This window comes from Cornus florida, unplaced genomic scaffold, assembly GCF_030987335.1.
Source record: "Cornus florida cultivar Cherokee Brave unplaced genomic scaffold, ASM3098733v1 CherokeeBrave_3.0.0_Hap2_Chr11, whole genome shotgun sequence".
NCBI lineage: Eukaryota > Viridiplantae > Streptophyta > Magnoliopsida > Cornales > Cornaceae > Cornus > Cornus florida.
The window spans coordinates 97,025,691-97,044,702 of record NW_026775581.1 but is presented as its reverse complement, the minus strand read 5'-3'; the positions used below and the strand labels follow the sequence as shown (position 1 = coordinate 97,044,702).

Sequence of the window (19,012 nt, the reverse complement as noted above, 5' to 3'; positions counted from 1 at the left end):
TTTATTATTTTTAATGATATTTAAATTAAGTCATCAAATGTGAATAAGCATTTAATCCGTTCTCAAATAACACTTTAATTTTGCTGTCATTCTAAAAATGAAAAAAATAAAAAGAAATGATTATAAAATTTAATGAAAATTTTTAATTACTAGCTTTGTCCTTATTTTCATTAGAGAGAAAATTAAAATACCATAGAAGTCTTGGGGCATGTTTTTATTCACTTAAACACTTTCTTTTTATTCAAATGACAATTTAGCTTGAATGATACTCTTATTTTTTTTCTCTTCTTTTTTCATAATTTTTTTTTTTTTTCCTTCTCTCTCATATTGTACCAAACATAGCCTAAATAAAACTTAAGACAATATAAATATTTTGCATATCATCAAATTTTCCAGGAAGTAATATGCAAGCTTCTTATAGCTTTGGGGACCCTGTAAAAGTAATACTAAGGTTCAAGCTTTCAATATTTCAAGTATTTTAACGTTCACGTGCAACTTTTTTAATACTCCGTAATTTAGTGAGTTGTGTGCAATTAACTCATAAAGAGTGATAAAGGTATTATTACAATTGATATATTCATTGTTGATTTCAACACTTTTTAATAAATGAATTAAATAAATAAATAAATGATTTAACTAATCAATAGATAATAATAACTAACTTAATCATACTATAAAAGAGAATTTATATTCCAGAAGACAAGCCAGAAATAAAAAATAGAGGAACATTTTAGCCTATTACGAAATCAGGAAAAATATGTCTACACAATAAACATATTTACTTCCCAAATGGGGGTACCACTATCAAGTAATAATAAGGCAAAAAAAAAAAAAAAAAAAAAAAAAAAAACCTTATAGCCAAATCGAAAGTCACATGTAGAAAATAAACAAAAGAAAATTTTAAATTATCTCTACTATTTCTTCGAGAAAAAAATGAAATTAATATTAGCAACAAACCAAAGGGCATTTGGCCCAATGGAATAACTTCCCATCTCAAAGGTGACTCCGGACCTAAACAAAAGGGTGTGTGTGGCCCCTGATCAACTCAACTAAATAAGTGAAATGCCAGTGACAGTCCATCCATAGGCAAAAGCTGTCCACCATTTAAGCTCCATTTGTTTGAACGTATAATATTTTTCAGAAAATACATTTATATTTTATGATGTTTGGTTGTCGTAAAATATTTACGAAAAAAAACAATATATTAAAATTTAATTAAAATAATTTATTTATAAATTTTTACATATTCCGTTCAAGGACTCGACCTCAACCTACTTCAACATAAACTTTTGCCAAACACACAAAGTAAGAACAAAAAAATATTTTACCTGAAAAAAAAAAAATTTCAAATTCCAAAAAATATATTTTAAGTCAAAACAAACGGAACTTAAACGAGATTAGCCCCGTTGTGAAGTGTGAACAGAGTGATGGCAGCAATCCATGGAAATACTGGTCTGTTCAGGCTCTCCTTGCTTTAATGAAAAATGAAAGTTACAAAAGTAAATTTAGTAAACTACCTGTTCTCAATAGTACCGAAAAAATAATACATAATTAAATCTACTCTCTGATAAGAGTGACAATTCGCATCTTTGTTCTTACCATCACCATTATCATCATCGTCAGCTCATCAAAAATAATGTTCCACTAACTAAAACTAACTTGAAACCCCATATTAGGGAAGATAATGCATGCATAGGGAGAATTGGCGAGAGATGCGCGAGATACTCAAAGGGTAGAGAGAGAATCGTACAAGGGAGAAGTGAAACCCCTTGTATATTTATCTCAGCAACCCTTCTCCTTAGAAGATCTTGAAAAGTAGGCCACCATGAGTAGCAAAGAAGGGAGCAAAAACAAGCGACTCCACTGCCATGAGCTTGATCAGAATGTTGAGCGACGGGCCTGAAGTATCCTTGAGAGGGTCTCCAATGGTGTCACCAATCACAGCTGCCTTGTGGGGCTCAGACCCCTTTGGTCCAAGTGTCCTCGCGTGCTCTGAAACACCAGCCTGAAGAAAAAATTCCAAGTCAACAACATTACTGCAATATCTTCATAATATACTAATTAACCTGCCGACATCATGATATAATATTAATATAAATAAAACCATGACCAAATTAACCAGATAATTACCTCGATATACTTCTTGGCATTATCCCATGCACCACCGGTGTTGGATGCGGATATTGCTATCTGTAATAAATATATCCATTAAGCAAACTCAGAAACTATAGTTTAATGCCAAACAACAAGGTATTAAGGTTATTGACAAGTATTTCAAGACATTATGAATTTATGATGTTTTTTTTTTCTTTATCTGTTTTCTTTGAGTTGGAGAACAGGGGTGTTTATGTTCTAGATCCTACTGTAATCCTAGTTACCAAGTCATTCACTAATCTGCCATGTGACGTCTTATGTTATATTACCTGGACGCCAGAAACAAGAGAACCAGCAAGAACACCAGATAGAGTCTCCACCCCAAATAAGGTTCCAACGATGAGGGGTGTAAGCATGACAAGGGCACCAGGTGGAACCATCTCCTTGATGGATGCATCAGTGGAGATCTTGACACAAGTGGCATAGTCAGGCTTGGCAAGGCCCTCCATTATACCAGGAATGGTGTTAAACTGCCTGCGAACCTCCTCAACCATCTTTAAAGCTGCACTACCCACACTCTTCATGGTCATGGCAGAAAACCAGTAGGGAAGCATAGCGCCAACAAGCAAACCAATGAAGACCTTTGGAGTCAAGACATCAACGGTTGAAATAGATGCGCGACTCACAAAAGCACCAAAAAGTGCCAATGACACCAGCGCAGCGGATCCAATGGCGAATCCCTATAAGAAAATGTAGAATGAAATATAATTACTGACAACCAGCATAGCATAGGAAAGAGATGCAAATGCAGGTTTTGGTTAATAACAAGTTACATATGATTAAGAGTAGAAAGTAGCACAAGGGACTGACAAGTGTCACATATGATAGAGTAGCTCACGGCCTGCGGTGCAAAAACCAGCCAACAGCTGATCATTTTTATAAAAATCAAACGCAAAAATGATACAATTTAGTCATTAGCCATTCTGGGAATAATAAAGACTATCCTTGGTATAAATTTATAGAACTGTTCTAAAAAATATCAACTCTTGTCAACATCCAAAAATTAAGATTATAAGCATTTAAGAATACTTTTAATCAATGCTGAACTAGGAAGGAGGTTGCCCACCGAAAAGAAAGGTTCATTAACAAACGCCTTAGGGGATATGATACCTTTCCAATTGCAGCGGTGGTGTTTCCAGCAGCATCAAGGGCATCAGTTCTCTCACGAATACGGTGGCTCATGCCAGCCATCTCAGCAATACCTCCAGCATTGTCACTGATGGGACCGTAAGCATCAATGGCCAATCCAGTAGCTATGGTGCTAAGCATTCCAAGGGCAGCCATTGCAATACCATACATGGCAGCAAAGCTGAAACTAACAAAAATACCGACTGCAATGGCAAAAATTGGAATGATGACCGACTTGTAGCCCAAGGCAAGGCCAAAAATAACATTGGTGGCAGCTCCAGTCCGACAGGAATCAGCAACATCTTGCACAGGGCTATATTATGAGGGGGGAAAATGCGTTAAGGGTTTCGACGTGAAAATGACGTGAAAATGAAGTAATCGTAAGTCAGGAAGAAGTAGGTTGAAGTTACTATTTGAAATACCTATATGCGTTGCTAGTGTAATATTCAGTCACAAATCCAATAATAAGTCCGGCCCAGAGCCCAACACACACACACAAGAAAAGCTGCCTGCAAAATAGAATCATACAACTCCTTATATAACAATTTCTTTTACAAATTTATACACCTAATAAGCATGCAAATAATCAGATGAGATGTAAATCTGCCAGTATCAATTGCTTGAGTTCAATTCACAGTGCAACGAATTATAGGTATACTTGTCCGTTGACTTGACACTCATTTTATTATAAGAAAATTGTAAGGCATGTAATTGCTTGGAAACAAGAAAACTTCCAGGAAATGGAGTCCAACGACAGACAAGAATGAGAATGACACGTGATCAAATTATGTTTGCCCATTTAGAATAGTAGATAACTTACTAAAGAATTGTGTACATCATTTGCAATTGTCAGGAAAATACAACTGATTTATTCAAGATCCAATTACTCATTATCCCCTAACGAGAATTCTTGAAAGAGGAATACTTGCAATTGTCAGTATAGTCATTACCTAGAACCCCCCTAAGGACTCCTCAAACTAGTACGTTCAAATTGTTTTCAGCTTATAACATCAACTGCAAAAAATCATTTATCCTATTATGGGAGAACTTAATTTTTAAAGCCAATATATGATACCTTAATAGATATCAATATATTGACTCTGAATTACCATTTTTCAAGTAAGAATTTCAACTTTAATTAGATAAACTTGCAACCTAGGTAAGCAAGCAGATGAATAATTTATCCATGCTTATGATGTCACCAAGATGACTTCCTCAGAAGAAAAGTAACAACTTATCAAGGTCTTACATTCCATGTTGCCCAGGCCTGAAACAGCTCACTCTTTTACAACAATGTTGTACCATAAAGTTAACGCAAATTATAGAAGTTGGAACACTGATATCACCTACAATTTTTATTTTGAAGGAAAGGAGCAAATGAAGAAAATTGAAGCTTACCAGTTCTTCACAACTTTCTGAGTTCCAAAATTGAAAATTGTGAAGGATGATGGCAGGGCAGTAAAGCTAACAATTGCAATTCCCACCGTCATAAGAACAGTGGAGATAATAAGCTGCTTCTTTAATGCAGGTTCAATTTCCTTGACAGCCTTGATTTCAAAGAAATCAGTTGCAAAAAGGGTAGTAATCAAACAAACAAGGATGCCCATAGAACTAATGAGCAGGGGATAACACATTGCAGTGAAATCATGATTGATCCCAAAGGAAGAGATGGAGGCAACAACCAGGGCAGCGCATGATGATTCGGCATATGAGCCAAAAAGATCAGATCCCATTCCAGCAATATCCCCAACATTATCACCAACATTGTCGGCAATCACCTGCAAGAATAAACATATAAATTAACTTAACAGAAAAAAGAATGAGCATATAAACTAATTTGAAAAAAAAGGAAAAGGTGTTCAAAAACACTTGGAAACTCAAGAGAGTAATGTAGCATACAGCTGGATTCCTTGGATCATCTTCTGGAATATTCCTTTCAACTTTTCCCACAAGATCAGCACCAACATCAGCAGCCTTAGTGTAGATACCTCCACCAACTCTCCCAAATAAAGCCATGGATGATCCACCAAGGCCATAACCAGTAATAGCCTCAAAAAGACCTTCCCAGTCATCACCATAGTAAAGCTTGAAGAGATTGATGGCAATATACAGGAACAGAAGACCATTTGCAGCAAGGAGAAACCCCATTACTGCACCAGACCTAAATGCAGTGATAAAAGCCTTTCCAACACCTTTTCTAGCTTCCAAAGTTGTCCTTGCATTTGCATAGGTAGCAATTTTCATCCCAAGGAAACCAGACAGGACTGAAGTTAATCCACCAAGCAAGAAAGCTATAGTGCTAAATAAAGCAGTTGCAAGTGCCGGTTTGCACATATTCTGTGGGTTGTAAGTGCATGGCTGGCTCTTTGTACTGAAGCCCTCAACAGAGCCCAGGAAGAGGAAGATCAAAATTGCAAAAGCAACCATGAAAACACCCACATACTGATACTCAGTAAATAGAAAGGACGTTGCACCTGTAGCATTAACAGATTCCTTACTTTAAATGAGTTGTAAATAAAAAGCTATAAAAGCTTACAAAACATACAAAGTGTGAAGCAAAATGAAAATTGCAGAGATATATTCTATCTATTAACGTAAAAAATGGTGTGAATAATAGATAGCACTTATCAGTTACACAACTAGCATATATATATTTTAAAATACATATACAAGCCAGAACTTGAAGGGGAAGATAATCTAGCAATGGTTCTAAAACATTAAATTTGCAAGAAAATCAAGGACCAAATCTTACAATCAGAATCAAAATAATGGGCACTCTGACAGAAAGTCAGAAACCACAAAATAACACTAGTTTTAAACTTAGTATTTGATGGTAATAGAGGCATCCCAAAAAAAATTAAAAACAAAAGTCCAATCAAAGACACTAATACTTTGACTCTACCATGAAGCTTAATTTTTTCCCTACAGACCAGTTAAGTTTAATTACGCAAAGCGCCTGCTACAAAACACCACTAAGTAACAAGCTTAAAGAACACAACCATGGTAAGGACACATTTAAATAATACGTTTAGTTGTAAGTACCAAGGTTAATGCTGGAAGACATCAATTCACTAAAAAATATTACCTCCAACAACATTTTAGCAAATATAAACATCGAAACCTTGATAGCATGGAAAGCAAAAGCCTTAACTACACAATAATATTACTCAATTTAACTCAATAAAGCTTTTACAACTATTTGAGGTCGGTTACATGAATTTTATTTTGTCGTTACGCTGTGTTTGAATATAATTCAGTTAAGCAACATAACCATCGGACAGTTCCTTATTATTTTGACCTGTGGCACTCCTAAAATTATCATTTCCCAAACATTACCCACAAAGTGGACCATGCCACTCTTCCTCGTGGAAACAGTTGTGGCTTCCACTGCACATCACAAAATCTTCTTCCTTGATTTTCACTCATTCTATTTCTAAAATTCTAATGGATGCTAATTTCATTATCTTACAAATGTATTCATTTTATCTTATCCCTCTTATCTTGCCACACATCCATATGATGGTCTCAAATTGTGGTAGTGGTTACAACATTGACAGTCAATGGGTTATGACATTGAGATTTGAGAGTAACGTATAACAAGGATCGACTCATTGCAACATCATCTCAATCTAGGCTGAAAATCATCCAATTTTTATGTCTTGTTGCAAAAAAAGCTTCACTTTAATACAATATTTCTCTGCGCGGCCCAACACCATTGTCATTATAGGATCTGTACGAACACTTTTCACCCTCAATGACACTCCTATCTCGGCTCTAACTCTAAAAAAATTTAGCTAGAAGGCCAATATACATATATATATATAAAAGATATTTTTTCATCAAAATTCATTTAAAGGATTTATCAAATACCATATATTGTAGATTACTAATAGTAGTACTAGTCAGCAATCAATACCAAAATTCTTAAGTACTTTATACAGATATGACCAAAAAAAAAAAAAAAATGGGCCTATTATACTCTTCGAAATATATGCAACAATAAAAGAAACTAATAACAAATTAAGAGAACAGAAGACTGACAAAAGCATGGATAACGTGAAATTTTTACATGTTCCGACCAATTACAACTCCACAAGCAAGTAAATGTGTCAGTTTTATTCAGATTTTTGCTTGTGTGTCGAGCTGTGATTGGATGAGACCATGTAGTCCTCACTGTTTGAGCTGATTTATCGGCAGAGTGAGTGCAGTCAAGTGTAGCCTTAATTGAATCCGTCACAGCATAGCCTACGGCTCCGTTTGACTGCCAAGAAAATACAGGAAAGAAAGACATATATAACAAAATGGGAAATGCTTTTTAAGCCGATTTTTCAAACCCATTTCTATAGATATCCTTGTGATGTAGTGGATGGGATCCACAGCAAAAACAATAAAGTTCCAAATTTTCACTGTCCTTTTCGTTTGCTCTGTTTCTGAGCAAACCAACAGACACTAAACTAAGATCTAAATATATAGAAACTTGATACTGTAAAACAAGAACAATCACAACCACAAACAAATCTGGCACAAAAAACAATAGATCTAGAGCTGAGGCTCACCTTCGGATATAGCATTCTGTATGTCGGCGCACTTAGCGACGACGTCGTGGTCATTGATACCCTCCTCTTCTTCAATCAGGTAGTCATTGTAGCCATTCTTCTTGTTTTTCGGCGACGAAGAACTCCGTTCAGGCGACACCTTCACACGAGAGACCACCAGCCACTGGACCAGAGAGAACACGATTCCGATCACCGCGCACACCGGAATCACAATCTGCGTCCCCAGATCCGACAGCAACGCCATGCTCAATACCTCGCCGGAACCCTAGGTTTCGCCGGTGACGACCCGAAAGACTTAGAGATAGAAAGATAAGAGACAGAGTGTCACACGCAGCTCGGAAGGGTTTCGGTGGTGTGAGGAACTGAGAATTTATATAGATACATACCGATATAGTTGAGGATAAGTAGGAGTCATATTATGTGGCTGTTTTCTAGTAGGTATGGTACATTTTCTTGTTTTTGGCGGTTTATTAAGTTATGGTTTGATAGTGATTGAGATTTGAGATTATTCAACGGTTGTGATTTAGAGAAATATGAGTGAGCCGGTGGGACAGCGTTGCATGGTGTAGGATATGTGAGTTTTTGTTGTAAAAGGATAGAGCGGGAATACTAAGATGAGTTGAGCTCGTACTTTCGACGCATCGATGTCGGAATCAACCTTCTTTTTCATTTTTTAGGAGCTGATAGTGTACATCTCAGCACCATCATATGTGATACTCCACTGTTGCAACTTGTAAAATTAACCCACATGTCTAGAATCAAATTCAAAGCTTGTTTCACCTTCCCAGAAAGAAAAGAAAAAAAGTTCCAAGCTTGAGTTTTGACATTTGTTAAACTAAAAGAGATTAAACAACAATAAATTTGATTGTAGATTGTAAATATATAAATATGTATATAAATTTTTTTTAATTAATTCTAAAAAAAAGTATGACATTTTTAATTAAAAAATCATTAAAAATACTAGAAAATAAATACATTGTATAAAAAATGTTTTAGAGTTCATTAGTATAGAATCAACTCAAATCAAATTGAAACTGAACTTCATAAAAAAACGAACTAGTTAAAACAAAAAATAAATTAGTTTCACAATGAATATGCTATAATTAATCTGATTTAATTAATGTGCAATCATTTAATTTTAGGTCTTATTTGAAATACTTGTTATGAACTAAAAAACAAATTAACAATAATTTGATAAACTTATAAGATCATTTTCAATTTCAATTTACATTTGAGGATTCTCTTTTATCCTTTTTTTTTTTTTCTTTTTAGACCATGTATATTGGTCCCATAAAATACATATAATTTAAGTCAAGAGTACGTTTTGAAAGCAAAACGTCAAGAACTAACTCTCAAATCTCTGTCAACGCCCGTGAAACCTCTTGTCCTACATTGGAATAACCTATTTCCAATTTTTATAGGCTTGAAATGTATAATAGGGGGACAAACTAAAAATGGACGGTCCAAATTTTGTGCTTCACAAGATTGGAGGGTGGTTCTGTCTGTACTAGATCCCAAACACACCAGCTGAAGTCAGATTGAGAGATCTCAATTGAGTGGCCAGATCTCCATATCTGACGGAACCAATAAAGAATCTAGGCCGTTTAAATTGTCGGTGATGAAGATTTAATTATCATCGCTAGGTGGAGGATGATAGGTGTGCATGAGCTTCAATGGAGTTTAAGAACACATTATACAGGCTCGTCCAATATATTGTTGAGGATAAAAAGGATGGTTTCTTGGAACCGCTGAGTGGTTCCTGACGTCCCTTGCGTGTGTTGAATTGCGTGCACCTTTCTTCCGGATAATCTTTTTTTTTTTTTTTGAACTTTTCTCCTTTTAATTATTATATTATTATTTTGTATTACTTGTTGTTTTCCCTCCATGTGTTGCTTCTTGCATTCCAACAGACATTGATTTAACGCACTCAACAAGGAAAGGGACTGTGATAGGTAATTTGGTACCACTGCAATAATTGGCATTTTTTGGAGAGATATTTTTAGCTAGTTGTGAATATTACCATTTAAATCCAATTGTTCTGGGGAGTTGTTTGAACATCTCAATCAATGGTTATATACTTTTAAATGTTAATAATAAACCAAAACAAACATTACAATTAAAAAAAAAAAAAAAAAAAAAAATTGATAAATAATTTGTTAAATGTCTCATGAGCCTTACTTGTGTCATTGTTAATTATTAAGGTAATTTTGTAAATACTTTCCATTATTCTAAAAAATATTCAAAAAATATATTTAATAGTAGTGAAAATGGGTTTTTACTTTTTAGGTAGGCTGGTGTTTGACTTGTGTTAATTTAATTATCTATATATATTGGTGTTGGTGTTGTGTATTTTATAATTTAATTTTTTTATGTTTGGTGGTGTTTGGTTAGAAAGGAGAATGTGATGTTATGTGTCTAAGGTTGTGCAATTATGTTGAGGGAGTGAATAAAGATGGGCGTTGGTGTAATAAGAGAGTGACTATTCTCTAAGGCGTGATGTGTAATTATTAACTTAAGCAGAAACTCTTTGAGGTTAAAAAATTAAAACAAATGAATAATTGCGGTAGAGGTGGTGATAATGAAGGTTGTGGTGCTCGGAATCTCATTTGAGATTTTCTTAAACCTCAAATTGTATCCCAATTTGCAAATACTACTTAATTATTTATTTTTCTTTCTAAAATTATCAATCTTTTGAATTTGGAGGACCCAAGGGTAATTGAATCAGCTCTATTTTCAAACACTACTCAACTAGTTAATCCTTTGATGGAATGAGAGTGAAAGGGCTCTCTACAAGTGATGCACATGAGAGGAATTCATGTGGGTCCGTCTAAATGTATCAAAATATTTATAATTTTCCTTTCTGATCTTCTATTTTCTCCTCTTATCCCAATATGAGATTCAACTAATTATTTAGAAAATGACTTTTTATTTATTTATTATGAAATGTCAAAATATTAAATAAAGTAAAACTGTGAAAAAGATTAATTAATTTGGTAGTAAGGGTACTTTAAGTACGATTAATTGTGATCCCATAAAATGGTGGAGAAGGGTGAGGTTGAAGTTGGCCGTACAACGCACAAAATGAGTATTCTCGATTAAATACTTAAATATAAAAGGTTGTCAGGTGAAATTAATAGAGTATTGGAATTGGATATTAATCAAATAACATAAGAGTTGGACATGTGATTAGTGAGAGAACCAAGTAAGGCATGGGAAAGGACACCAACAATTAATAATAAATAATTGTTGAGGTGGACGTGGCACTGTCCTTGTTGTTACGTTGCTCATTGTAGCCCTTGTTTGCTTCCTCTTGAAGGAGAGGTTCTACCCTACTACCCCAATTGGCAGTGTGGTCCATAAATGCTTAGCCCTAGCTCAAAATTCGAGATCAGCTGGTTTGTTTGACAGAGGTCCACAGATTGAAAGTATTGGGAACCCACCATCGCACCGTTTTGATTTGATTTGCTTCAAATGTATGTATACATGTATATATTATATTAAATGCATTAAATCTCCCTAAACTATAATCAAATTACAAGAAACCCCCTAAACTAAAACAAACTTCCTTAACCTATGTTTTCTCTGCATTTAACCCAATCACGCAGCTTTAGATGCTGGAAAACGGAAAAGACCAGCGTACCCTTTTAAAATAGGACGTCATTTTAAACTACACCCTTAGGGTGCGTTTAGTAACGAAAAACGTTTCTTATTTTCTGTTACTAACCTTTTAAAAAGGCAAAATAAAAACAAAAATCGCGTTCAATAAAATGTTTTTATTTTGGGAAAATTACATATAAATGGAGTTAAAGTTTCATATTTACTTAGAGACTGAGTCAAAGTTCCATATTTCTCTAAAATGGATTGTTGAGGTGGTACATGGTTTTTTACTGTTTAGAAAATTGTGGTGCCTAAAATGCCCTTCCCTAACAAAAAAGTAGTACCTTCAGTTCAAAAAAGTAGTACCTTCAGTTCAAAAAAGTAGTACCTTCGAAGAAAAAGTAGTACCTTCGCGGGTGTTTAAAAAATATGGTACCTGGACACCAAAAAGTAGTACCTTCAGTTCAAAAAAGTAGTACCTTCGAAGAAAAAGTAGTACCTTCGCGGAAGGGTATTTTAGGCACCACAATTTCTAAACAGTAAAAAACCATGTGCCACCTCAGCAATCCATTTTAGAGAATATGGAACTTTGACTCAGCCTCTAAGTAAATATGGAACTTTGACTCCATTTATATGTAATTTTCCCTTTTATTTTTCTATAACAGAAAATATTTTTAATTTTTGTGAAAAAAAGATAAAACATCAAAATGATGTTTCTTATATTTTCGGCACTGCAGCGCAGAAAAGTTTTCACTAATGTTATTACACAGGCACTATTTATTTCAAATAAAATTCATATTATTTGTGTTATATACTAAGTTGCATATTAAATGTTAATAAAAATTTATATTTTTAATATAGAATAAATTAAATATTGTATATTATTTTCTATTTGATAAAAATATATTTTAATATATAATATACTAAATAATAATGTAAATTATTTTTTGTGACAAAATAATTTTTGATATAGAATATAATGTTTTTAAATTATTAAGCAGTAGATATTTTATATTATATCATATCTATATTATATTATATGTAAACATTAAATTATAATTAATTTACTATATTATAAGACAATATATATTTTATTACATATAAGATATATTATTTAATATTTTTTATTCATAATAAATTATCATATGCTAAATATATTATATATCACATAATAAATGTATACATCATGCATATACATGTATTTATGTACATAATTGGTGGGAATGTTTTTATCTTCGTATATCTAATTTTGTACTTATAATGTATTGGGTATTTTTAAGATTTATAATTTTAAATTAGATTTTCTAGATTTATGGGTTTTTGATATTAATAAAAGTAAGTGTCGTGCCTGAGTGGTTGGGTTACTCCCTATGTCCGAGAGTTCGTGTTCAAGTCATCTACCCTTCCCCTCACCCTCTCCTCTAATCAATAACTCCTAAAATTTTTGCCATGAAAAAAATAAAAAATAAAATAAAAATTTAAAGAATATTATGTACATTTTGTAACAAATATGTTATATTACTAAACACAGTTATTGTTTTATGTTTTCAAAGTTGTGACAACAATAAGTGTTAATAAATATCATTCATGTTTTCTATTTTCACTCAAGAAAGTAAAATCATATTTCTACTTTCTTAAGACTTCAAAAATAGAAAACGAAAACGTTACTAAATGCACCCTTATTTTGTCTTGGCCTTTGGTTAAAAAGAGAGAAAAAAAGAAATCTATTGTACTTCTACGCCGTTCACCAAACACAACCCAAACCACAAGAAGCACAATTACACAGAAAAAGAAAAGTTTTAAGGGAGACAAAGAGAAGAGACTGCGGGCATCCATAGCATAGCAGACGAAATAGAATAAAAACATCACAGGGGCAACACCTTTGAGATGATCATCATCATCATCATCTTTTATGTCATTGATAAGGCTGATGAGCAAAATGAGGACATGCGCGTGTTTATTTATTGTTGTGTACACGACCTCTTATCATCCACTTGGAACCTTTTCAAATCCATACTCTTAATCAACCTTTTCAAATCCATACTCTTAATCAACCTTTTCAAATCCATTCTCTTGATACAAATCAACCTTTTCAGTCACATGATCATTTTCTTCCGAGAGGAGTGAGTTTGATTTGGGGAAGCAATTTTGGAATTTTATGATATTAGGGTTCTAAAGAATTGGGAATTTTTTTGTGGGTATATATATACAAGAGAAAAGATTTTGTACTCACGATACACACACACACACACACGTACGTACGCGTGTGTGTGTTTATCTTTTTGACCTACCATGTTTGTTTCATGCGAAACTTTTAATGGAAACCTGCTAATCAAAAATCAATAAATGAAACTTCGCTAAATCCCATATATGCATATACGTGTGTGTATATATATATATAAATATGTGTGCCTTCCTATTATATATCAAACAAATCTCTTTCTCGCATTATTTTTTGACTTTTTAGAATTTAATCTGGAGAATTCAATGTGTTATAGATGTAATGTAACATTCACAACAGAGTTAGAAAAAATATATATAGAACATGTCGTCATAGAATTCTCCATGTGTGGCGTGCAAGTTTCTTTGCCGAACCAGCCTCATATGTTTGGTTTTTGAAGTTGGAGCACTGTGTGCACATTGAAGAAGATGAATAGTGACAGTTGGGCATAAGGCGTGTTTGGGTTGTGTAACCGTAACAAAGAAGGGCCTTATTATCCATTCATGTTTTAAAGGGCACTATTGTCATAAAAATTCAAAATTTGTGTCATGTGACAGCATGTGATATTTTTTACTGCATTATTGTACCGGATGGAGCAATCTGCAATAGAAATGATAGTTTAAGATGTTTTTTGCAACTTTTATAGCTTAAGGGGCTTTCTTGCAATAGGGTGAGGGGGTTTAATGCACTTAACCCTATATAATATATATGCAGATTGCATTTTAAAATTGGGATAATTTCACTTACCTCCCTTGAGGTTAGGCTTAATTACAGACAGTACTCTTAATGTTTCAGAAATATCACTCACCTCCCTCCAATGTGGCCAGCGTTGATTTCCGGTAGAAATTCATGTTAAATAACTAAAATACCCTCTTATATTATAGTAATATAACAGGATATAAAATCTTTTTTGTGAAATTACAATATTGTCCAAAAATATTGTTATGTGTGTGTAAATGGAACAATATACACACCTACATGTACAAACCCCCGCCGCCCGCCGCCCGCTCCCCACGATGGAACCTATTTTCTCTGGCGACTTATTTTATTCGCTATAGCCATTTCCTCTGACGATCCATTACGTTAATCATTATCACTCACCTCTCCCTCTATATCACACACACTAGTCACCATGAATACATAAACAGACCATGGTTATCAAAATCGCGATTCTGAGTCATAGAATTGCACGATTCTACGACTCAAATCTCAAAATCGACTCAAATCGCAGCAGAATTGCCCAATTGATATAATCGGGGGTAGAATCGGTAGAATCGTAGAATCGTACGATTCTACCAACGATTCTACCGATTCTACCAAAATGGGTGTTTGGGCGGGCCTTTATACTATTTGGTCTTTGGGCCTTTATTCTTTTAGTTGTTTAGGCCAAAGCCTGGCCCAAATATTGTATAGAAAGTTATTTACCAAATTATATATTTAATTATTTATTCTATAAATTATAAAATACAAAACCCTACTCTATTATAGAATTAGAAACGGGAACCCTACTCCTAGAGGAGTGAGGATTGAGAAGAGGCGGCAGTGCAGAGACTCATAGCGAGCAGATCGGATCCATACAGCAGCTTACAGGTTCGGCCAGGTATGTTCTATATTTATTTTCTTCCTTAATCAAGAAATTTCAAGAGTTTTTTCTGATCTCTATAACCCTTCGTAGCTTGATTATTCTAAGATTGTAACCTTTTATCTACTTGTTCTTAGAAATTATTCATAATGTTCTGATAATCTTTTGTATTAATGGTTTAATTTTACTTTGAATAGGAAAAATAGTTTTGGCTAATGAGTTGATTTGGATCAATTTTTAACGTTTTGACTATCTTTTTCGATTTCTGTAGTTTTTGTTTTTAAGTTTACCTGGCCACTTAAATTTTTATCACTATTTTTTAGAGCTTTTACTATAGCTAATTGAGCTCTAGCTGAATATTTTTCTTGATTATTCAAGATTTGGGGTAGCTTCTTCTTTAGGTTTGTAATTGTAGAGTTATCAAAGTCTTGACTTATGAAATCAAATTTCTTGTTTTGATTTAAGATTTCTTAAATTTGGTTTTTCTTCTAAATTTGACTTGATTAAATACAATATATAATTGTATAATTGCTAAGACTTTAAGATTACCAGTAGATGAATATATAATTACTAAGACTTTAAGATTATCATTACAAAATTCTAGAGGTGTCATGGTAATCTGAATAAGGCATATTAATTGTTTATTCAAGCTTGTTGCTCGGTGTAATGGTAATCTGAACAAGGCATATTAATAGCTTCCTTTTGTAGATAATTTATCAATTCTAGGGGTGTCCTTGTTGCCTGAAGTTCTCAATTCTTTCTCCTATGTCAGAATGCTCAAACACTAGTTATATGAATTATATGAATGCAAAACTTTTGATTGGTTAAATAACTTGAATTGTATGAATATTGAAATAGATGTCATCAGTTGGAAGTTATGGTAAAATTACAAGAAAAAATGCTCCTAGACAAAGATTAGATCCGGGATGGGAACATGGGGTTGAGGATGGGACTTCAAAAAAAGTGAAGTGTCGGTATTGCAACACTTCCCATTCTAGGGGTATTTATCGGCATAAACATCACTTGGCTGGCACTCATTTAAATGTTGAGCCGTGTCCATAAGTGCCCGAAGAAGTGAGAACACAATTTCAAAAAATTCTTCAAGCTCATACAGAGGAAAGTCAAAAGAAGAAGAAAAAAAACTTATATGATGTTGATATCGATGAAGAAGATAGTGAATGTATAGCCTTAGAACAATCAAAGAAGCGGAAATAAGGTGGTGCACTGGATGGATTTGTAACAAATGATTCGTCACGGCAAACAACATTGAATGAGAAATTTAAAAAGGAAGAGAGAGATGCAGTATGTTAAATCATAGCCCGATTTTTTTATACCAATGATATACCATTCAATTGTGTGAACAATCCCATATTTCCTCTTATGATTAAAAGGATTGGAGAGTATGGGAAGGGGCTCAATCCTCCTTCTTATCATGTAATTAGAGAGACATTCTTGAAGAAAGAAGTGCGTGAAGCATTGAATATACTTGAGAATTTTAGAGGAGAATGGGTGAAGACTGGATGTACTAATATGTCAGATGGGTGGTCTGACAGGAGGAGACGTTCAATATGTAATTTTCTTGTCAATAGCCCATCGGGAACTATCTTTTTGTCATCCCGAGATACTTCTGATATTTCAAAAACTGGCTAAATGGTTTTTGAAATGTTAGATGAGATTGTGGAAAAAGTTGGAGAAGAAAATGTTGTACAAGTTGTCATTGATAATGCTTCTAAGTACAAATTGGCTGGAGAGATGTTGATGGAAAAGAGGAAAAAATTATTTTGGACACCTTGTGCCGCTCATTGCATTGATTTGATGTTGGAGGATTTTGAGAAAAAAAAATTGAGATGCATAGTGAGACAATTGAAGATGGAAGGATGATTGTTTCATATATTTATTCAAGGTGTATGCTTAACCATTGGATGAAAGAATTCACAAATTGCAAAGAGCTTATTAGACCTGCAGTGACGCGATTTGCCACTTCTTACTTCACTTTGCAGCGCCTTAATCGACTAAAAGGAGAATTGATAAATCTTTTTACATCCTCTAAGTGGAAGTCTAGTAAGTTTGCAAGGACACGTAAAGGGAAAAGAGTTGAAGGCGTGGCTTTAGGCAATCGTAACTTCTGGACAAATATTGCTAATTGTCTAAAAGCTACAATACCTCTTGTTAAAGTACTCCGATTGGTGGATTCTGATGAGAGACCGGCTATGGGATTCATTTATGGAGCAATGGATCGTGCAAAGGAGGAAATTAAGAAAAACTTCAATGGTATCAAAAAGTGGTAAAGTTTTAATTTATTTAAAAACTAAAAGAGTAATAGAGTTTTTTATTATTTAGAATATAGTATTGTTTTTAACTAGTTAAACTTAGACTTACATTAAATTAACGATTTTGCAGGTATGAACCTATTTGTACGATCATTGATGCAAGATGGGCATCTCAACTTCAACAACCCTTGCACGCGGCAGGATATTTTCTGAATCCCCAATTCCAATATAGTCCAAGTTTCCATTTAGATGCATATGTGAAAATAGGAGTTTATAAATGTCTCCAAAGAATGGTTCCTGATTCTAATGAGAGAGTAAAAATTGATTGCCAAATGGACACATTCAAAGCTGCAAGAGGGCTCTTTGGCCTAGATAATGCAATATTAATAAGGAACAGGAAGTCTCCAAGTTAGAAAATGCAATATTGATATTTGATAATTTATTATATTTCGTAATTCAAATGTCAATTGAAAATTGAATAGTTTTAACTTTAATGTTATAATTTTTTTAATATAATAGTTGATTGGTGGGATTCATATGGTGATGAGTGCCCCGAATTGAAGCAATTTGCAATTAGAATATTGAGTTTAACATGTAGCTCTTTGGGATGTGAAAGGAATTGGAGTGCCTTTGAGATGGTAAATTGCTGAATAATGCATAGTTTTAAAATTTTAATAATGTTGTAGTTTAATTTTAAGTTTTAACCTCATTGGCAATATATTTAGGTGTATTCAAAAAGGAGAAACCGATTGCGACAAAAGAAAATGAATGATTTGGTATTTGTTATATATAACATAAAATTGAGGGAGAGGAATGTGAAAAGACAAGCCGTCATAGAACCAATTAGTTTTGAAGATGTCTCTTCCGATGATGAATGGATTACCGAAAAAGAGGATCCAGTTATTCCAACAAAATCTAAATGGTTGAGGGTTCTTAATGACAAAGTTCAAGAAGATGATTCCGATGAAGAAGATGAAGTAGAAAGGATGACTAGGACACGTAAGAACTTAAACTTTAAACTTTTATTATAATATTGTATAAATTATTACATTATATTAATTTTTGTTCTTTCTTTATGCTTTGTAGTTGAGGAAATTTATGCAATTGATGATAATGAAGATTTGCAGCCATTAAATCCTATTGATGAAGCTAATGAAGAAGATGGTGAAGGGTTCAATGATGACTTTGTGGATATGTAATTTTAGTTTCTAACTTTGGAGAGGGATGAGTTAGGATTTGAGATTTGTGGACTATGTTATTTTGTGTTACATCCTCTTTTATTTATATTCAGACTTTGGAATATTTTCTTTTACTTTTATTTATATTTGAACTTTAGAATATTGTTAGGATTTGAGATTTGTGAACTCATGGATATGTAATATGGTGTGTTTTGGCCTTATTTTGGTTATATTTTACATATCTTATTGTTTAAGAAGTTAGTTTTAATTATTTTTTCACAATTTGGTAGAATCTTACGATTTACGATCCGATTCTACAATTCCAA

General features: G+C 33.5%; 1 protein-coding gene and 1 pseudogene across 1 annotated transcript; one reads left to right on the top strand and one right to left on the bottom strand.

Annotated features, from left to right (window-relative positions):
• Positions 1-1,447: 1,447 nt before the first annotated feature.
• Positions 1,448-8,244, bottom strand: LOC132287212 (pyrophosphate-energized vacuolar membrane proton pump-like). The gene is made up of 8 exons (XM_059789753.1): positions 7,839-8,244; positions 5,182-5,756; positions 4,681-5,060; positions 3,705-3,791; positions 3,265-3,595; positions 2,424-2,834; positions 2,131-2,190; positions 1,448-2,005 (listed from the first exon to the last, which is right to left on the bottom strand). The coding sequence occupies exons 1-8, from the start codon at positions 8,080-8,082 to the stop codon at positions 1,799-1,801; spliced, it is 2,295 nt and encodes a 764-aa protein (XP_059645736.1). The 5' UTR covers positions 8,083-8,244; the 3' UTR covers positions 1,448-1,798.
• An 8,374-nt stretch (positions 8,245-16,618) lies between these two features.
• Positions 16,619-18,707, top strand: LOC132281622 (uncharacterized; annotated as a pseudogene).
• Positions 18,708-19,012: the final 305 nt, after the last annotated feature.